Here is an 18,443-nt window from a genome sequence, read left to right on the forward strand (position 1 = left end):
CATTTGTTTCTTGTTGAAACAAAATTGTGATTCCACTGGGGATCTTTCTATCTTATTTAAGATTAACATTGAGAAGGTTACAGGAACTTTTGTCATAGTTTGGCGTCGAAAGACGCCAAAATGGCGACTCTCAACGGGAACATCCTCCCCTTCATCTCTAAGATATAATGTTTTATTACCACGATACTAATTGTAATTTTATGTTTTGTTTGAAGGTCATCAGACAAAAATGCAAATTACGATCAATGGCAAGCGCAACAAAGAAGATGAATTTCTACTTCACTGTGACTGGATTCGTGGTGGAAATGCAACGGATCAGCTTACAGGCCATAAAGCCCAATCTCTTGCAAACAAGAATGACAAGCCCCAAGTTATGGCCGAAGTCATATCCACTTTGCCACTGGCACAAGAAAATGACAATGACTGGATTGTCGTAGCATCTCGAAGAACAAGGACCCGAAATACAGTAACTGCCAAGATGAATTCATCTCCACATAGAATCAGGGGACCGATAACACGGAATGTCGCTAAAAATAATCCTGAACTAGCTCCCCCGGCTCTGTATCCAGGGATATCTCTTCCTTCTTTGACTTCACAAGATTTCCTAGCGCTACCTATTATGAATACTCGATGGACGAGAAAAGAGAGGCAAATCACCGATGAATAATGCAGTTTCTGTTTCAACTCAAGATACACCTCAACAAGAAATCTCACAGTCGGCCGAATTTTGCGGGAGTACGGAAGGTCCGAATGGAACTCCTCTCTCAATAAGTCCCATCATACCAAGATATTCTACTCCCGCGACTGCCCCTTCAGATAGTGTAGAAGCCACTGTGCACATGGCAGGAATTAGTCAAGGTCCCCCGTAAAATGTTGATGAACGTATGGTTGAGATGGGCGAAGCTCAAAGAATCTTAATGGAGGAGTGTTGAAGCTCGAGAAGCTTTGGCTACTCTTGCTCATAATGTGGCTCAAGCGATGGCCCCGCCAGTAGTGGCCGCTATGAATGAACAAGAGCAACAACCCGAGGGTTCATTGCCACATAGAGTAGGATCGCACGGATCTGCTTCGGCTGCTAGGGCAATAACACGAGGAAATGCGACAGATGGTTGCGGAAGTCGTTAGAGAGCGCGAACATACTGGAAGATTCCGATATAGAACACCGTATCCAAGAGAGATAGAAGATATTCCCTTCCCAGTAAACTTCAAGCAACCGGGTTTTCAGAAATTTAATGGAGAAGGGTCTCCAGAGGAGCATCACGTACACTTCATCACTACCATGGAGAACTTCTCTACTGTTTCACAATACTGCTTACGGCTGTTCGGTGCTTCCTTGACTGGCAAAGCATTTCGATGGTATTCTAATCTGACACCGGAATCAATAAGAACTTGGGAACAGATGCAAGACGCATTTATATCCAATTTCTTCTCATTAGAACGCGATGTTATGTTGCAGAATTGGCTTCTGTCAGACAGAGAAAATGAACCCGTGGAGAAATTCATTGATAGGTGGAAGAATTTGGGGGCCTCATGCAGACAGTTGCCAGAAGAGAGAACAAGTAAACATGTGTTTAAATTCTATGGAGCTAGGAATTGCCTTCGGGCTCACAAGTGCTAATATAAAGACTTTTCGTGACCTTGCAATGAAAGCAAATGCATTGGAGTTGATGGTCAGGAAAACGCCAGCATTTCAAATCAGGACAGAAAGAAGAAGATCGAATAGATTAATGATGCATACTATTGATCAGGAAAAGAAAAAGAATGCTTTTTACAATAAGCGAGAAACAAGAAAGAGGGAAGATACGGATCGGTATAAAGATTGAATAAATGATAAGCGAACGCGATCATACGACTATCATAAAGAATATGATTTTGAAAAAGAAGATGTCGTACCAATGATGGAACAACTACTGGCCGCCAGAACTATTCAATTACCTTAGCCAAGGCGTCCAGAAGAAGTCGAAATGACTAAAGACGAGATATTGCCGTTATCATCGTTATGTTGGACATTTGACAGAAAATTGCTTTACTCTAAAAGATATGTTGCAGAGAATGATAAAACAAGGTGAGATAGTAATGAAAAAGGATGAGAAGTGAGACAAGAAAGCGACTGTAAACGCGACATTTGTAGAAAATCCATTGAAGATGGGAAAAGATAAAGGGAAAGTCGTTGCGACAAGAGAATGGCCGGCAGCGATGGATTCACTCAGAAACTCTCATTGTGATTCACAATTTGTTGAATCATTGTCTAAAGAAGTTAGTAATGGTTTAACTTCTATTTGACAAAGAGAAGATGAACCAGTCAAAAAATTCATTAATCGATGGAGAATTCTGGGGGGCATCACATTTGTGACTGGTGAAAGAAGAAAAAGAACAAATTAAGTTATGCATGGAATGCATAAAGTTGGGTATTGTATTAAGTCTCATGGGTTCAAATATACAGACATTTCAAGATCTGATCGTAGAGGCTTGCAGTTTAGAAAGGATTATTACAAGAGTGTCTGACTTTTGTATGAACCACTTGATTCCGAATCTCAAGAGAAATTCAGCCGAGAGGACAGAAGAAGAAAGAAAAATGAAGATCAACAGGACTAGCAAGAAAGATCCGATACAAGAAATATGGATGAACATATAGCCAAGAGCATAAAGAAAGAATTTGGACAGTCCGAGGATTATGGAAGTTATTCATTCGAAGAAGATGTTATACTTCCTATGTTAAATAAATGGTTGGCAGCAGAGAAGATCAAATTGCCATGGCCAAAATGTCCAAAAAAGATGAAGAAAATAGGTGAAAGTGACTATTGTTATTATCATCGTCTCTTCAGACATCGAACTGAGAATTGCTTCAATCTAAAGAAGATATTGCAAGGAATGATCGATAGCGGCAAAATAATCATAAGGAAAGTGTATGATATAAGAGAGGAAATAAGAGTACACATGCCTGATTAGTTCAAGACTGGGGGCAATTCTAATATTGGATAATCCGTACGCAATGATAAGGCATCATTATATTTGTCGAAATTCATTGCATCAATATATATTGCCTCTAAAGATCACCATGATTTTGATTACGAAGATTATCAGTATAATGCTTCCTAATCAAAGGGGGCAAGACAAGTAGAAAGAGATGAAATAGCTTCAAAGGTGAAGCCATGTATTCGTCCCCGAACATGAATGAATACAAAGGCAGATTTCCAAGCATATCAAGTTCAAATATATTATTGTCAAGCGCCGACGTTTGTTGCTGGATTAACAAAAACTACCATCGCCATCGCCATATCACTGACGCGAAGATTATTCTATAATCGAAGTTTATCAAAATTGATATTATTGCTAAGCTAGCGAAGCTTATACGGTTAACCATATATGTAAATACCACGATAGCGATGGCAATTTATCATTCACGGCAGCATAGCCAAGCCCATACGGCCAACTACGCATAAGACCTACCATCATCGGCAATATATATATATATATATATATATATATATATATATATGTATGTATGTATGTATGTATGTATAAAATTCGGGCAGCAGTGAGAAGTCAGTGGCCCTAAAAAGCCCGTATAGGCCGTCACATGCATACCCATGCGGGCAGCGGATGGAGCCAGCGACTAAAAGCCCTACACGGCTAAAAAGTCCACAACGGCCAGTCATGTGTGAGACCAGTGCCGCCTGTAGAGCTTTCGACAACGTCACGGGGAAAGAGGAAAATGCCCTCTTGTGAATGGGTCTGACCTTGCAGGCGAAGAAAAAGCGGGCTGCAGTGTGCGCTCTTTGGCCTTTGTCCATAGATAGGCCAACCATGCATAAGACCCTCCGGATTCCTAGTTTGATTCCAGTAGAAACTCATGAGGAAGAGTTTTTAGCCTACTCATTGATGGACTGATGACCTTGGATTTGGTACCTAAAGGTAGCCTTGCACGCCCCATGAACTTTAGAGAGTTATTGCGGCCAACCCTGTGTGTAAATCCCACCGAGTTCACGGCCCCGGTAGCTTCATTGGGCCCCTCTGATGGATCGCGGTTTGTGAACTCCCCGACCGCGATAAGTTCAGCTAACTCTAGAGAGTTACAACGACCATTCGTGTAAAGACCCGACTCCCACATGAGTCTAAGAAATTGTGCTTGCTCCACTACTCAAGAGTTTAAACTGTGTGAAAAAGTCCTGTCAAGTCTAGTCAAGTCCAGTGAAGTTTTGTTTAGTCAAGTCCAGTCAAGTTTTGTCCAGTTTAGTCCAGTCAAGGTATGGTCGGTTAAAATACACTAGCTCCATTATTCAAGAGCTTAAACTATGAGTAGCATCAAAATGCTGCAAAAATACATGATCATCTGTTTACTTGAAATATGCTCGAAGATGCAAATTGCCTGATATGATGACATAAGTCATGAAAATTTCATACTTAGAATAAATAGACATACAAAATGTGTTTCTTTTGAAACAGGTACAGATTACGACGACATCAAGTCTGATCAAAATATTTGCTATTTTCTATTCTAAAGCCAAGTGCTTCAAAATATGTTTATTCCTTTGAAGAGGATGAGTCTTCAATGATAATATGTTTATCCTTCTAAGGTGGACGACTATGTCTTTCTGTTTCCTGCCTTTCTGATGCCAAAGGAGTATTATCTCTTAAAATTTGCAAAGGAGGAGGAGGATAGAATTGCAAAGAATCATTATTTTCTGCAGGAAATGCAGGGGTATTCTTCAAAGGCGTACCAAAGGCTATCCATCCCTCGAGAGTATTAACAGGTTTTGTTTCAGAAATATTATCCGTAGAAGAAATTTTTATGCAGAGTTGGCCTGGAGAGGGGGCATGATCTATTTCTTCAAAATATCCAATGCCTTGGTCTTTTTGGAAATCTCTTAAGCGAGGAGGGAGAATCCATATGGCATGATTTACTGGGTAGCAATGTTCCACTAAGAAATACTGATGAACCCACTACCGCATCTAGGAATAAGAAGCGCTAAAAGGATAATTATAGCCAGGAATTATGAAGTGCGACCCGATGCAAATGTTCAAGAGTTGCTTCCATATTAAAGCCCAATTATATGGCCCAATGCCGTAACTTCTCATTGCTCTGGTAACAATATTGCAAGTCTCCGGAATAGTCTGATCAAATCCGAATTGGCGGGCAAATCTGCTAGGGTAGTATGGTTCGCGCCAGAATACACTACCTTCTCTCCAAGGAAGAGTGCTAGTAGGACCTGATGGAGACAAGTAATGAATGTTCGCCAAATGAAATAGAATCATCATTAACGAGTGCCATGTCGTCAGGATAACTAGTGAAAGAGAATTAATAAAAGTCGATAGGATCATTGCTTTCTATTTTTCTAGCGACCCATCTATTCGACTTCTTAATCATCTTTCTCAATTGATAATGTTGCAGAGGAAGGTGATCAGGGTGATCAGGATGCGAATACGCTCCTTCGGAGTCAACAAATGTCCAAGGAAAATATACTCCGAGCCAACCCACGAAGAAATGCCAGGGAACATAGACAAGAAAAGATTCGGAAGAAGAATCCTTGGAGCTAGAGATAACATCCCAGAAAGCACGGTACAAAGAACACAGGACCGAAGGAGCTAGTGAATATTTTTGGCATTCCGCCATTGCGCCTGCAGCCACAAAGAAGGATGGCTTGATGATGTCTGTCTGTTCAGAATCCGGGAATAATACCAAGCTTAACTAGTAAGCTAAGAAAGCACCTAGTTCGCTGGAAGAACTGTATTCAGCAGTGTTCTTAGTGTTCTTGCGAATGGTCTTGAGTTCTTGATGGTTATGGCTTGCAAAGCTGTCAATATGAAAATGCGATCATTAAAATCAAACCATACAAGATCGAAATTGTTAAAAAAAAAAAAAGAAAAGAGAAAAATATATAGCAGTTTTCGAGAAAAGTGAGCCAACCATTCAATAGAAGTAATGCAATTAGGGTGAGGGAGGTTAGCTAGTGCACTGAAGAGTTCAAGTGTGGTCTTTGAAATCTCGGATGTGCCTCCTCTCGCGGATGCTAGAGCAAGTTCTCTATTAGAAGGCACATGCATCAAAGATGTTGCCCATAATGGGAAGACCTGCTATGCAAAGAAGATCCCATAAAGTGATACTCATTTCGCCCGAAGGAAGATGAAATGAGTTGGTGATTGGAGACCAATGATTGAAGAAGCCTCTGAAGATAGCAGCATCCGCGTGAAAATGCTTTGACGTAGCTATGATTGCATCAGAAAAGGTTGATCTGTTCTAGAATGGCAGTGTGTCTTCGAATGACAGCTCGAGCCCAAGTACTGTAGAAATTTCGAAGAGATAGGAGTCCTATTGCTGAGAATTTTTCTGTGTTCCAAGGTAATCTCTTAGAGAAGAAGTGCTGTTGAGCAGTTTTGAAATAGTGGGCAGGGAAAGGTTGCTGAGGATCGTAGCATGGATGCAAAAATCTCATCTTATGAATCCTACCAGCTCTTTGACGGGACCCATTTTCTTTCAAATATCTTGTCAAAATTCTTGGTTCTTTCATGATCCAATTGTCCACGGAAACAAAGATATTTCGTCGGTCGAATGGTTCACTGTGTAAGATGGACCAGTGGCGCCGTAGATTGATTGGAATAACGGTTAGTTTGTTGTTAAAGGGGTTGTGAAGTTTCAAAGTTTCTTCGTTCATCTCTACATATTTCTAAGAATGATGGAGAGGCTGTTTGGACCCTGAAGAAGATGGGCAATTCTTTCTTTTCAAAGAGGAAGCTTGCTAGCAATACATGTTTATGGGCTAAGAGTTGTCAAGATGAAGAAGAAATTTTGAAAAATGAAGGATTCAAGGGCAGAAGAAGGATTTCAAAATCTGAAAATTCTCAGACTTTGAGAGAAATTCTCTAAGAGATGATTGCGTGCAGGTGCGCAACAGGGATCAATTGCGCGCTATTGTGCAAGTAGGGGAGAATGGCTTGGAAATCCTGTGTAGGAATGCACAAGGACAAGATTGTTGCGCAGGGGTGCGCAAAGGTGGATTCGTTGAAAGAAAAAGGAGGTGTTGCACGGGGATGCGCAAAGACAAGCAGTTGCGCGGGTTGGAGGAAAAGAGGCAGAGCTTCCGCAAGGAGTTGAAGGAAGATGAAAATGAAGAGCTGGCTCTGGTATTTATAGGAGGATGTTGGACCGGATCCGATTGATGGGACTCGATTAGGTCCTTTGCGCAGTCCCGCGCAAAAGGTAGTTGTGAAATTAGTTTTGATCCTGTTTCTTCATCAAATAGAGGATGAACAAAAAGGATCAAGGGGGCATCTGTTGAGGCATAAAATAAAGGATCAAGATTGAATAAAAAAGAAGATGAAAGTTATGAAAATAAAAAGAAGAGAATGAAGAAAATGAAGACTCATGGTATTGCGCCAACCCGTGCAAAGGGTACTGATTTCGCGGGTCGGCGCAAAACCCCATTTTTGGTTGTGCGCTCCTGCACAAAAGGCAGATTGATTAAGAAGTTGGGGTCTTTGTGACGAACCGCACAACAATGTAGTGTTGTGTGGACCCACTCAAATAGGATAAGGTGTTGCGCATACAGGCTCAAATGAGGATCTGGGTATGCTGACGTGGACGACTGAGATTTGATGAAAGGTGGGCCCACGACACGGACCTCGAGGTTTCGCATGTGTGTAGACCTATAAATACCCCACTTCCCCTCTCATTTGGACAGGTGGAAGATTTTGAAGAAGAACAGAACACTGTTGCACGGCCATTAATGTCCAATGGTTGAAATGCTGCTGAAATTACTGTGGATTTGATCTTCGTAGCTTTCGTAGTCTTCAGTTTTCCTTCCGTACAAGGACATGAGCTCAAGAAAGAGAGATCGGCTGATCAGATCCGCACAACATCCCTCTTAATGAGATGACTAAATCACAAGCTGAAATGCTGCCGGATTTGATATTTAGATTCGATATTCAAATTCTTACGATTTTTGTATTTTAAATAATCTATCTTAGAATCAAGGGAAATCAAAGGATGTAGACGAACTCAGTATGAATAAATATGATGATTGTTTTCTATACACTCTCTCTTTTATAATTAAATAAGATAATCTCCCAAATTGAATGCATTTGTTTCTTGTCGAAATAGTTGAAACAGTCAAAACCATGTCTACACTCTAGATAGCACCTTTTTAGTTCTGTAAGTGCCCAGATGTAGAACACCCCTAGGCATTATCATCAATGATAACTAGAATGCTGACTCCTGGAAATTCAAACCCACGGGTTCTTTACATGAACTTGGTTAAAAAAAATTAATTACAAGAAAATAGGACCATTTTTTTTCTTGAAATGGTGGTACCACTATTGCCTATAACTGTATGTTTGTTATCTCATGAAATATGACAATGCATTTGATGGCTTCAATATTTCACTAATCAACTATTCTTCTTTTTTCCTAAAAAAATTGGGGCCTCTTGCACTGCCCAGAATCATCAAATAGATTTTTGTTTCTTTATAAAGCTGATCCCTCTTGTTGATTAATTTGGCAGGAGAGTTGGCCTAATGAGCAGCATGGAAAGGATGAGAGGGCATCTTTGCTGGTATGTTGTGGCCAAATGCTTTAGTTCCATGACTAGCCATGGTTTTGCATCAGGCTCATAATTGGCACCTAAAATATGTATTTACTCTTGTTAACGGATGTAAATGTGGGCCATACTACTGTACGACCTACCTAGTCCTTGTTCCCGGTCCTTTTCTTTATTAATTAGTAGTTATGCTGGTTTACGACTTAGTGGGTATTTCTGCTTTTCTTACTAGAGGGTATTTTTGTCATATGCATTTTTTTTTAAAAAATTATTGAATAATAAAAAGGGGAGTAGAGGAGGTCCAACTTGAACTCTTCTTCTTCTCTCTCTCTCTCTCTCTCTCTCTCTCTCTCTCTCTCTCTCCCCCCTACAAAACTGCATGGTATCAAAGTGAAATTCTCTTAATTTAGTTTAGCTTCCGCTCTTCTCTACACTCTCTTTCTTCTTCTTCTTCTCTTCTTGCACTTGCTCATCATCTTGTGCCGAAACTTCTTTAAGAAACCTAGGGTGTCTTCGCGTTCTTATTCATTTATTTTTGTGTGTTGGGCTTTTGTAATGGCCTGTGCCTGAGAAGGTGAGTGAGGTTTACATGATCATCATCTCCCGTGTGGTTTTTTGAAGCATGTGGGTTGGTTGCGCTCATCAGATGTCGTGTTAGTGAGCATCATCCCGGAAAGTGTGGATGTGTGCGTTGGCTGCTCTCTCCAAATGTCTTCTTTCAATATGTATCTTGCAACATTCTATAGATTTGCCCCATAGCTGTCCTCTCATTCTATTCCCAAGTCATACCATATGTCTTCTTTATTGACATTCCACTTTCCTTCTTTCATGAATTTTCTTATGACTAATATATATATTTTTTTACTCCTAACATATACCACCTACTTTTGGGCACTAATTAATTTCATTCCCTTTCTTTGATCTCTTAATTTAAACACCCATAGTCATTAACTTATGCTATGCAGTCAAACTCTCACTAGATGTCACCTTTCAGTCCTTACATATTGATTGTTCTATCTTCCTAAGTAGAAAGAAATATAATTGGCTTGTTTATGATCCACTTCTGACAGTTATTAAATGTTCATCTCTCTTTTTGAAGTATTTGTTTGCTAGAGCTAGATTTTATGCCATAGTGAAATCAAGGATAGCTTTCCCCATCTCATTTCTTATCCTAAAACCGTATCCTCTGTGTACCCTCTCATATCCTACTTTCTTTTCCTCTCTCTTATCCTCTACTTGCTTTTCCTATGTGACCATTTAGGTCTCCCATAGATATCCTCTCTCTGTTCGTTTTTTCCATCCGTTTCCTCCCAAAATCATCTACTGATTCTATCTTTCAACCCCACTTGCAGTGCATATGCACTAATAACCTTGATTATCTCCTCTCCTAACACAAGTTTTGTTAATAAATTCCTATTCCTTTCTCTCTAAACATCTACAACTTTATCCTTTAAATCTTTATCTACCACTTTCCCTACCCCATTTCTAGTAGTCTTTTCCTATATTACAAAGCTTACATCAATCAATTGCGCTAGTTTTGGCGCCTTTCATCTTGTTGTCCTGAACGCAAGCTATGTTAACTCTCTTTGGCTTCATTGTATCTGATAACAACATACTCTAACCCATCAATGTTCCTATATTTCATGAAGTATGACAAATCCAATTCTCTTGAACTAGCTTCTTTACCAGCACGCATCCAGAACGGCGTGAGAACCGTTGCTTACTTCTTACAGCAACTGGATGCTGTTGTGGCATGCTGTTTTGCTTCTAGGGGATGCCGAGCCAACCCTTACTGATTCCTCACTGCATTCGGGTTCAGATGCAGCACGTTTTTTTTTTTTTTTTGGGTTAGCTTGTTAGTACGGGTGTACATCAAGTCGAACCGAGTCGAGTTGGCCTCAGCTCGGCTCGGTCCTCGAGCCTGACTGGCCAACTTGGCTCGGTTTGGTCAGCAGCTCGGGCCGAGTTTGAGCCAAGATCGAGCCAAGTTCGCCATTGAGGCATTTTCACAAACACCTGGACTGCAACTTCAAAATCTCACTGTATGTAAAACAGAAGCAATGGTTTTACAGGTATTTTATCAAACACCTGCTAAGCAACATAAAAACCAAGAAAAAAAAGGGTATTTGTTTCATGTACATACCTTCCTTGCCACCAGCCACACTTCGAGTCACCGAATTGGTTCGATCCGAGTTCGATTCGAGCTGGATTTGATCCGAGTCGAGTCGAGCTGGGGCCAGCTTGAACTCAGCTCAAACTCATTTTCGAGCTCAAGAAATCAGCTCGACTCGGTTCGAACTCAGCTTCGAACCGAGCCGAATCGAGCTTTTTCGAGTCGAGTCCAGTGAGCTAACCGAGCTAGCTCAGTTCGTGTACACCCCTACTTACAGCTACAGGGGTTGTCCTAGCATGAGTATGGAATGTCATATTGTTCAGACTTTGGATTCGTGTTGGAAATTATGGCATAAGTTTGATGCCAATTGCCAACCTGATTCAACGCTCGTTTATCATGCTGGGGACTGGCAATGAGAGCGTAAAAATCCCACAGGTGCATTGTAATAGACTATTACATAGGTTGATTACAGTCAAGCACTATCTAATAGTCTATTACATAGGCTGATTATGATCAACGAGTTCGTCCCAAGTATATGTTTAAATCTTCCATGCTGAAGATCTGGCTGACCTTTAGCTCAGGTGGAAACTCAGTGAGAAACATGATGTGGTATTGAAAGGGGATGATCCTATATAGTGGTTCATAGAAGAACTTTAGGCTCTACTTGAGATCAAGGTTTTAAGTAGGCTGAAATCGACTAATGTCACTTGATATGTCTTTGTTATGAGCAAGTCACCCCAAAAACCTCCCGATTCGCCTATTTTGCATATTTCAGGAGATGACAATTTAGAATGCTTATTAACATGTTTAATGCACTTTATAGGGTTTTTGATACTGTTTCTTATTGAAATTTTAGCATTTCGTCCGACACGTATTGGGTATTGTTCATGGATAATATAATACCTGATAAATTGGTTTAATGCTTTCATAAGGTGGAAAAGGGCCCACATGCTGATTTGGTCACCCACAAGAGATTGCAACTAATCCAAAGCCTTTGGCTGCAAAATTCTTCTAACTAGACACCTCTCCCGCTTTAAATCACACTCATGCCTCTGTTTCCTAGCCATTTATGCTTGCTAACTTTTTTTTTTTTGGGAGGATGAAGAAATTATTATTAAAACTGCCAAACTGCGAGAAAATGCAATTACATGCCTGCCATTGCAGATCACTCATCATGGCTGGTGGCATTTCTAGATGTAACTCTTGGACTTCACATTTTGGTCAGACATGATGGCTCCGTTTCCATCCCAATGATTTTGCTTGTTACTTTATTGTTTGTACATAATTTCCCCCCTTAGTATTCTGTTATTCTGCTCCAAAGGGTCACCCAAAATGAAAACTTCTACAATAACTGTCCAGGGGACCAGCATCAACTGTCCTCCATGCAGAAAATAGATTTCCAGGGTCTTGGGAATTGCACAACTATTATCAAACCGAGATACAACCGCAGACAAAGCCTTCATGTGAAGGGGCAATATATCAATAAATGGGGATCTGATTCTTCAGCTGTAAAATACATGATGCACATGCTGGTAAAGACCTCTGCTTTTGATATGGTCGTGAGTTGAATTTTATCCAGCAGTGCAGTCCAACGGAATATGTTCACTTTTAGGGGGCCAGAGAATTCCAGAAGTTGGACAATGAAAACATTTGTTGGGGCCTAGCCCCCACAGCAATTGCATTATAGAACAAATGAATTGAGAAATCCATCAGCTTCCAGCACTCATATTCTTTTGTCCCTTCCTGACATCAGAATATAAAATTTCTCAAGAATGCTTAATATTGGGACCATATAATTGACTTGCCTATTTATGCTAATTAAAATGTTGAAGTAAATTCTTTCATTTGGGTAATATAATCAATTGCTTGAAGATTGAATGGATGTCTGGTTTTTCCCATGTTCTCTCTCCTTCTTTTATTACTTTTAGGAGGAGATCACATCATTACGTGGAAAAGTTGCATCATTAGAAGAGGAGTTATGTAAAGCACGCCAAGAGGCTGTTCATCATCAAGAGCAGTGTCGCCTACTAGAAATGGTAGTAATTTTTATGGTTTAATCCAATGTTGCCAACTCTAGAATGATTTCCATATATCAGCCATAAAAAGGGTTTCCTGTGTAACAATGCATGACATTATGTCCATTTGGCATGATTCTTGTATTTACAGGAACTGGGAGACCTCAAAGAGAAGGAACAGCAGATGAAGCCAAAGGTTGTATCTTTTCGATCTTTTTTTGTTTTTGCCACACAAACTCACTTCATTATATTTTGAGACTAGGAAGAGCAAATGGGAACTCCTTTCTCTTGTTTTAAAAAGCACTCATGGCATAGCAAGGCCTTCATATATATATTTTTGAAAGCCATACCTACTGATTGGGTTCTGGGGACATTCTTCTAATATTGCTTTTCTTGGTTTTGCTCCATTGATGCAGCGAATAAAAGTATTATCTGATCTACTTATTTCCATCTCGAAAGCAGAGAGGCAAGAAGCAAGGATGAAGATACGCCAAGATTCTTTGAGGCTTGGCAATGTGGGTGTAATCAGGTAGAGTACCATTTTGTGCATTTCATTGTCTTTCTTAAGAGTGCCAGACCATCCAATAGATCCCAATGGAAACAATGTTTTCCGTATCATTATCGCATAATATATCGCACCCTCGGGATACGGAACGGATACATATCGGTAATCGCATGGGATATATCTGTTGTATCGTGTAATGTATCACTGTTGTTGTGAAACATTGGGAAGTTGGTCGAATTATTCAATGAGGGTGTAATCAGGTAGAGTCCAATTTTTTGCGTTTCATTATCTTTCTTAAGAGTGACAGACCATCCAATAGATCCCAATGGAAACAATGTTTTCCGTATCATTATCGCGTAATGTATCGCACCCTCGGGATACGGAAAGGATACATATCGGTTATCGCATGGGATATATCTATTGTGTCGCGTAATGTATCACTATTGTTGGGAAACATTGGGAAGTTGGTCGAATTATTCAATGAAACTTTAAGGATTGTTAAAAAGGACATCAATACACACTTAGAAATCAAAACATCACAAAAAACAAGTGCACATAATAGGTTTTCTTTGTATGGGGTCCTAACTCCTAATCTATGCATTGCCTAACCGAACTGATGCAAGTATATTCAAAGTCTATTCATATAATTTATAAATGTAAGAAATGTATGGAAACACAAGCAATACATTTAAAAGCAAAAGAAAAAGTAGAAACCTAGAAATATACTTGTGGATAATGTGTGTGGTTATGGCTCAGACCCATATAGAGCTACGTAGTGGCTTAAAATCATCATCTCCATCTTGTCGGGGTTGGGCATAATATTGCTGCTCCACAAACCAACAATGCTCTGCCCGGGACATAGTAGAATAATACAAGTGAAGATTTTTTAACATAAGCTGCTACTCATCATCTTCGATTTGAGAAAATTTAGGGAGATTTCGAACTTTCCCCAATTTTCCGCAAATCAGCCCATCTTCCCCCAATCACAAAATTAGAGTTTGTGCTGATGATTTCATCAAACACTCTTGAATACTGTGAAATAGGGGCCAATTGACCGTCGATCGAAGTGGAATTTCAATTTTTTTATAAACATTTTTAATTAAAAAGTAAAATCTTTCAAAAAATTCCCAAATTACAAAGAATCACTAGATCAAGTCACATGCATGTTTTATTTTGTGTCTGGACATGGATATGATGTAAGACATGAAAATTAAATATGATATGTAAGATTTCAGGCTTTAGATCATACTAATTTAGAAACAATCACAAAAGTTCCACATCCCACATAAGTCAAGCATTCAACAAGGGGAATTTACAAGGGTCCAAGCCTACACATGCTAGGGCTGGATTAATTAAAAATTATAGACCAAACAATGCCCAAAGGAGAGTAGATTCATCCACACATGCAAAGGATTATTTCCCAATCCAAGGGATTCACATGTTTCAATTCGGGAAAACCTAGGGTTGCAAAAGTTGAATAGAACTTTGGATTTAGGATTATTTAGGGTTAGGGTTAGGAAAATAAGGCGAGAGAGGAGTGAAATAGAGGGGAGAGACAAACCCAAGATGATCCATACGTGTGGACAGCGGCCGGGTCTAGACGCACGTGTGTGGGATCCTGCCCGGACGTGTGTGGGGCCCACAAACCCAAAAAGGGAAAGCTTGGGTCTGGTTGGCCAGGGGTGGGCCACCCACACACCAAATCTCAGGCCGATCGAACGTCTGGTCTGTGCACGGTGCTCCGCTGAAGTTTCCACCCTCTTGGAGGGCCTGATTTTGCAAATCTGTTGTAGAGGAAAGATCGGCTGCAAAAGGGGGTGGATTTAATGATGGGATGGTTGTGGGAGATGATGAATATTGAGGTTACGAGGTGGGGGCAATTTGAGATGGGTGTGGCTTCGTGCCACGGTAGTTAGCCCTTCAAAAAAGGGAGGGTTTTGCACCCAATTGGATTCCTCAACTCAAAGAATTAGAGAAGCAGGAAAACACAGAATTTTATTCATAATATTCAATGAGAAAAAACCTACAAGGAATTGCCTATTTATAAGAAAACCCTATACCCCAAAAGCCGCGCCATGTGCGCACACAATTACTTAGAGACGAAGTAACAAAAATAGCAACTAATCAATGCAATCAAAACCATTCATGATGTTCCTAATAACGATAATAAGAAAAACTCAAAGTCCTAGATCATCTAGGGTAGTGGGCCACGATCATGAGATCCAATAGTGGGATCCACATGATGATTGGGTCCACTCCAAGGAACCAAAGCATAACTCTCTAATTAAGAGGCCCTCCATGGATGTCGTCATCGATCCAGATCGATGGTGGGGCCTTCATCCTCCTTGCGTACGTGTATAGGGGGGCGTGCGTGTGCGCGTGATGTCCCCGTCAGGATTGCAACCGATCTATGAGAAATTGGGACATTTCAATTTCTACCGATTTTTCGCAACTCGGCCCATCTTCCCCCAAATGTAAATATCGAAGCTTTAAATCCCCAATTTTCATGCAAAACATGAAGAATTATGGATTTGTAACCATTTGACACCGATTTAATATGATTCACAACACAAAAATGGATTGAAATCGAAAATGGTCACCAGATTGAACAGGTGGGATGTATTGCCACTACTTGTGCATTTTGTATTGCACATGTGGGATACAAGGTATATGGTGGGTTATATCGGTCGATATTGTCGATACCGAAAGTATTGAATGGAACTCAAAACAGGAATAAGTGATTGCTTCCTGTTATTATTTGGCTCTTTTTTTTGGTCATAATAATTACTGCTTTGTCTCAAATTCTAACCAGGGAATTTTCATTGATTTTTTTTTTTTTTTTGACAAATGGAGAATCACATTGAAGAAAAAAGGAAACATGAAAACAGCATGACACAATTATACAGGCAATCACACCCTGGCCTAGGTTGACCCAAAAACAAAGGCAAGCTACTGAAAAGATCTATAGAAACACCACTACAAGCTCAGCGCAGGGCCCTAGCCAAGCTAACCCTCATCCAAAAAACAAAAGGTGTCATACAGTGTCGTCTTTTGCGAAAATGTATGCCTGGTCCTTGATTGGGCATCCCACATGAGATAACGAGGCAGCCTACCTGCCACTGAATTTTGTTGCTTCCTCCAAAATGTCAGCAAACTGCCAAGGAATCTTCCTTGACAGGATGCAACCGGTGACATTCTTTGAAGCCCCTTCAACAATGATCGCTCTGAGATTACACTTTGCCTAAATCCTCAAACTGTTCAGCAATGCCATAGATTCTGTGGAGGAATCCCCAGAACCCATGGCCCCTGAGTATTCCACAATGGCAATCCGGTGCTGTTCCAAATGAGGCCCCTGACTCCCACTGGCCCCAGAATCCCATTTTACATACAATCTTCAGACAGTGTCTGTGGATTTATATGATTATACGTTCCAAACGTGCTTGACCTCCTGCAGCCTACTTCCGTCTCATATTATTCAAGAGTTGATGCAATGGATCCATTCTTATTTGATGATTTCTGAGGCATAAACAGTTATCATACACGATAAAAACTGTTGCTCACTACTTTATATTGTTATTTCTTGATTGGTTCTTTTTCATTGTTTCTCAACTGAAATCTCCCATATAGGGTGTTAAGTGGTGAAACGATCAAGATTCACTCTTACATTTTTCTGGTTCTATAGTTTACTGTTGTTTTAGGTCGCAGCTCCTGTGTCTTCTCTGCCTCGTCTGTTTGTTGATGTGTTCGGGTTTGTTGTGTTTGCTTTTTAACTGCAGAGCTGGAACTGTTATATCTGAGACTTGGGAGGATGGGCAAGCACTGAAAGAGCTTCATGCTCATCTTGTATGTTCTCTTCTCATCTTCATGTTTCTTTCTGCTTTCGTCAAGTGTCAATAATTTTCTTATCAATATACAGTTCAAAACCTTATTGTATTGTTAGGACTTTTTAAAGTGTTCAACACATAAGATTTGGAACCCGTAACAGTAGCTTATGAAGAAAAAATAAGATGAGGGCCTTTAAGTGGAGAGCATCTTATAATCTAGTCAATTCCCACCAAATTGTTAGCCTATTTGAATTGAAGAGAAAATTCCTTGGTTTATGTATCCTCTGATTGCTGCCTGATTTGCCAACTTTGCCTGCCTATAAATGCTTGGACCTGGGTTTAGTTGCAATAGGATCAACATTGAACACCTCATTAATGCAATGGCAAGATTGTTGATGGTGGTTTATCTTAACTCACTACTAAGCTGCATTAAGATAATAATTCCCTTTACTACTCATCATCGTCATCTAAGCCTTACCCCAACTACTTGGTTGGCTAGATGAATCATATTCCGCCATTCTACTCTATTGAGGAACATAGCCTTAGTTAAACCATAGGTCATCAAATCTTTACTATGCTTATAAAAAGAAATATCTTTACTGGTAGAGAAAACAAAGAACTTGGGAAGAAAAGAAACTTAGAGTGGCTTGGATGTCCAGCCCTCTCTCTTTATATATTAGGTGAATGACAAAATTACACAAGCTTACTCTTAGAGAAAAGGGTAAGAAATGAACAAAAATAAAGGAGAACTAATAAAAGGGAAATAAGAGGCCCATGGCCCTAGTCAGGCCCAAGGGAATGGGCCATGTCCCAATTATGTCAACACTCACCCTCAAACTGAGGCATAGATATTAATCATGCGCAACTTGCCTTGAATACGTCATCCCGCTTCAACTGAAAGAGCCTTAGTGAAGATATCAACAAGTTGTTTAGTAGAAGGGACAAAGCACAAGACTGGCGGAAAATCTCTTACTTACAATTTGTGGACGGTACAATTCTTTTTTGTGAGGCAGAGATCGCAGTGGTGGATAACCTAAGGAAAAATTTGGGGTGTTACAAAGAAGGGTCAGGCTTAAAAATCAACGTGAAAAAGAGCAAAATGTTAGGCATTGGGATTCCCAAAGAAGAGGTACAATCCTTCAAATGTATTCAGGTGTGGGGTTGGGGATTTTACATCATTCTACTTGGGGCTTCCTTACGCTTAGGATAACCGGCGAAACACTTATGTAGTAGGTGATGGAAAGATTCGAAAGAAAGCTATCCAAGTGGAAGGGTTGTTATTTATCTCTAGTAGTAGTAGGTTGTATTATGCTTATTAAGGTGGCACTTTCCAATCTGACACTCTACTTCATGTCTCTATGTAGATGCCTGAAAACAGTTCTGGATAGGCTAGAAAAACTGATCCGCAACTTCCTATGGCAAGGGGTAGAGGAGAGGCATAAATTCCACTTG

At 40.2% G+C, this 18,443-nt stretch overlaps 1 protein-coding gene across 6 annotated transcripts in view; it reads left to right on the plus strand.

Annotated features, from left to right (window-relative positions):
- The window catches only part of LOC131233905 (serine/threonine-protein kinase TOUSLED), an 82,565-nt gene that overhangs the window by 32,006 nt on the left and 32,116 nt on the right, over positions 1 to 18,443 (plus strand). For 5 of the 6 annotated variants that reach the window (XM_058230746.1, XM_058230750.1, XM_058230745.1 and 2 more), the window contains 5 exons: positions 8,499 to 8,549; positions 12,576 to 12,683; positions 12,814 to 12,858; positions 13,079 to 13,191; positions 16,944 to 17,010. In XM_058230746.1, the coding sequence (XP_058086729.1) occupies positions 8,499 to 8,549; positions 12,576 to 12,683; positions 12,814 to 12,858; positions 13,079 to 13,191; positions 16,944 to 17,010 (384 nt within the window). The remainder of the gene's footprint in view (positions 1 to 8,498; positions 8,550 to 12,575; positions 12,684 to 12,813; positions 12,859 to 13,078; positions 13,192 to 16,943; positions 17,011 to 18,443) is intronic. The other variant, XM_058230747.1, reaches the window with a different exon arrangement.

The sequence above is a fragment of the Magnolia sinica genome, chromosome 18 (genome assembly GCF_029962835.1).
Source record: "Magnolia sinica isolate HGM2019 chromosome 18, MsV1, whole genome shotgun sequence".
Lineage (NCBI taxonomy): Eukaryota > Viridiplantae > Streptophyta > Magnoliopsida > Magnoliales > Magnoliaceae > Magnolia > Magnolia sinica.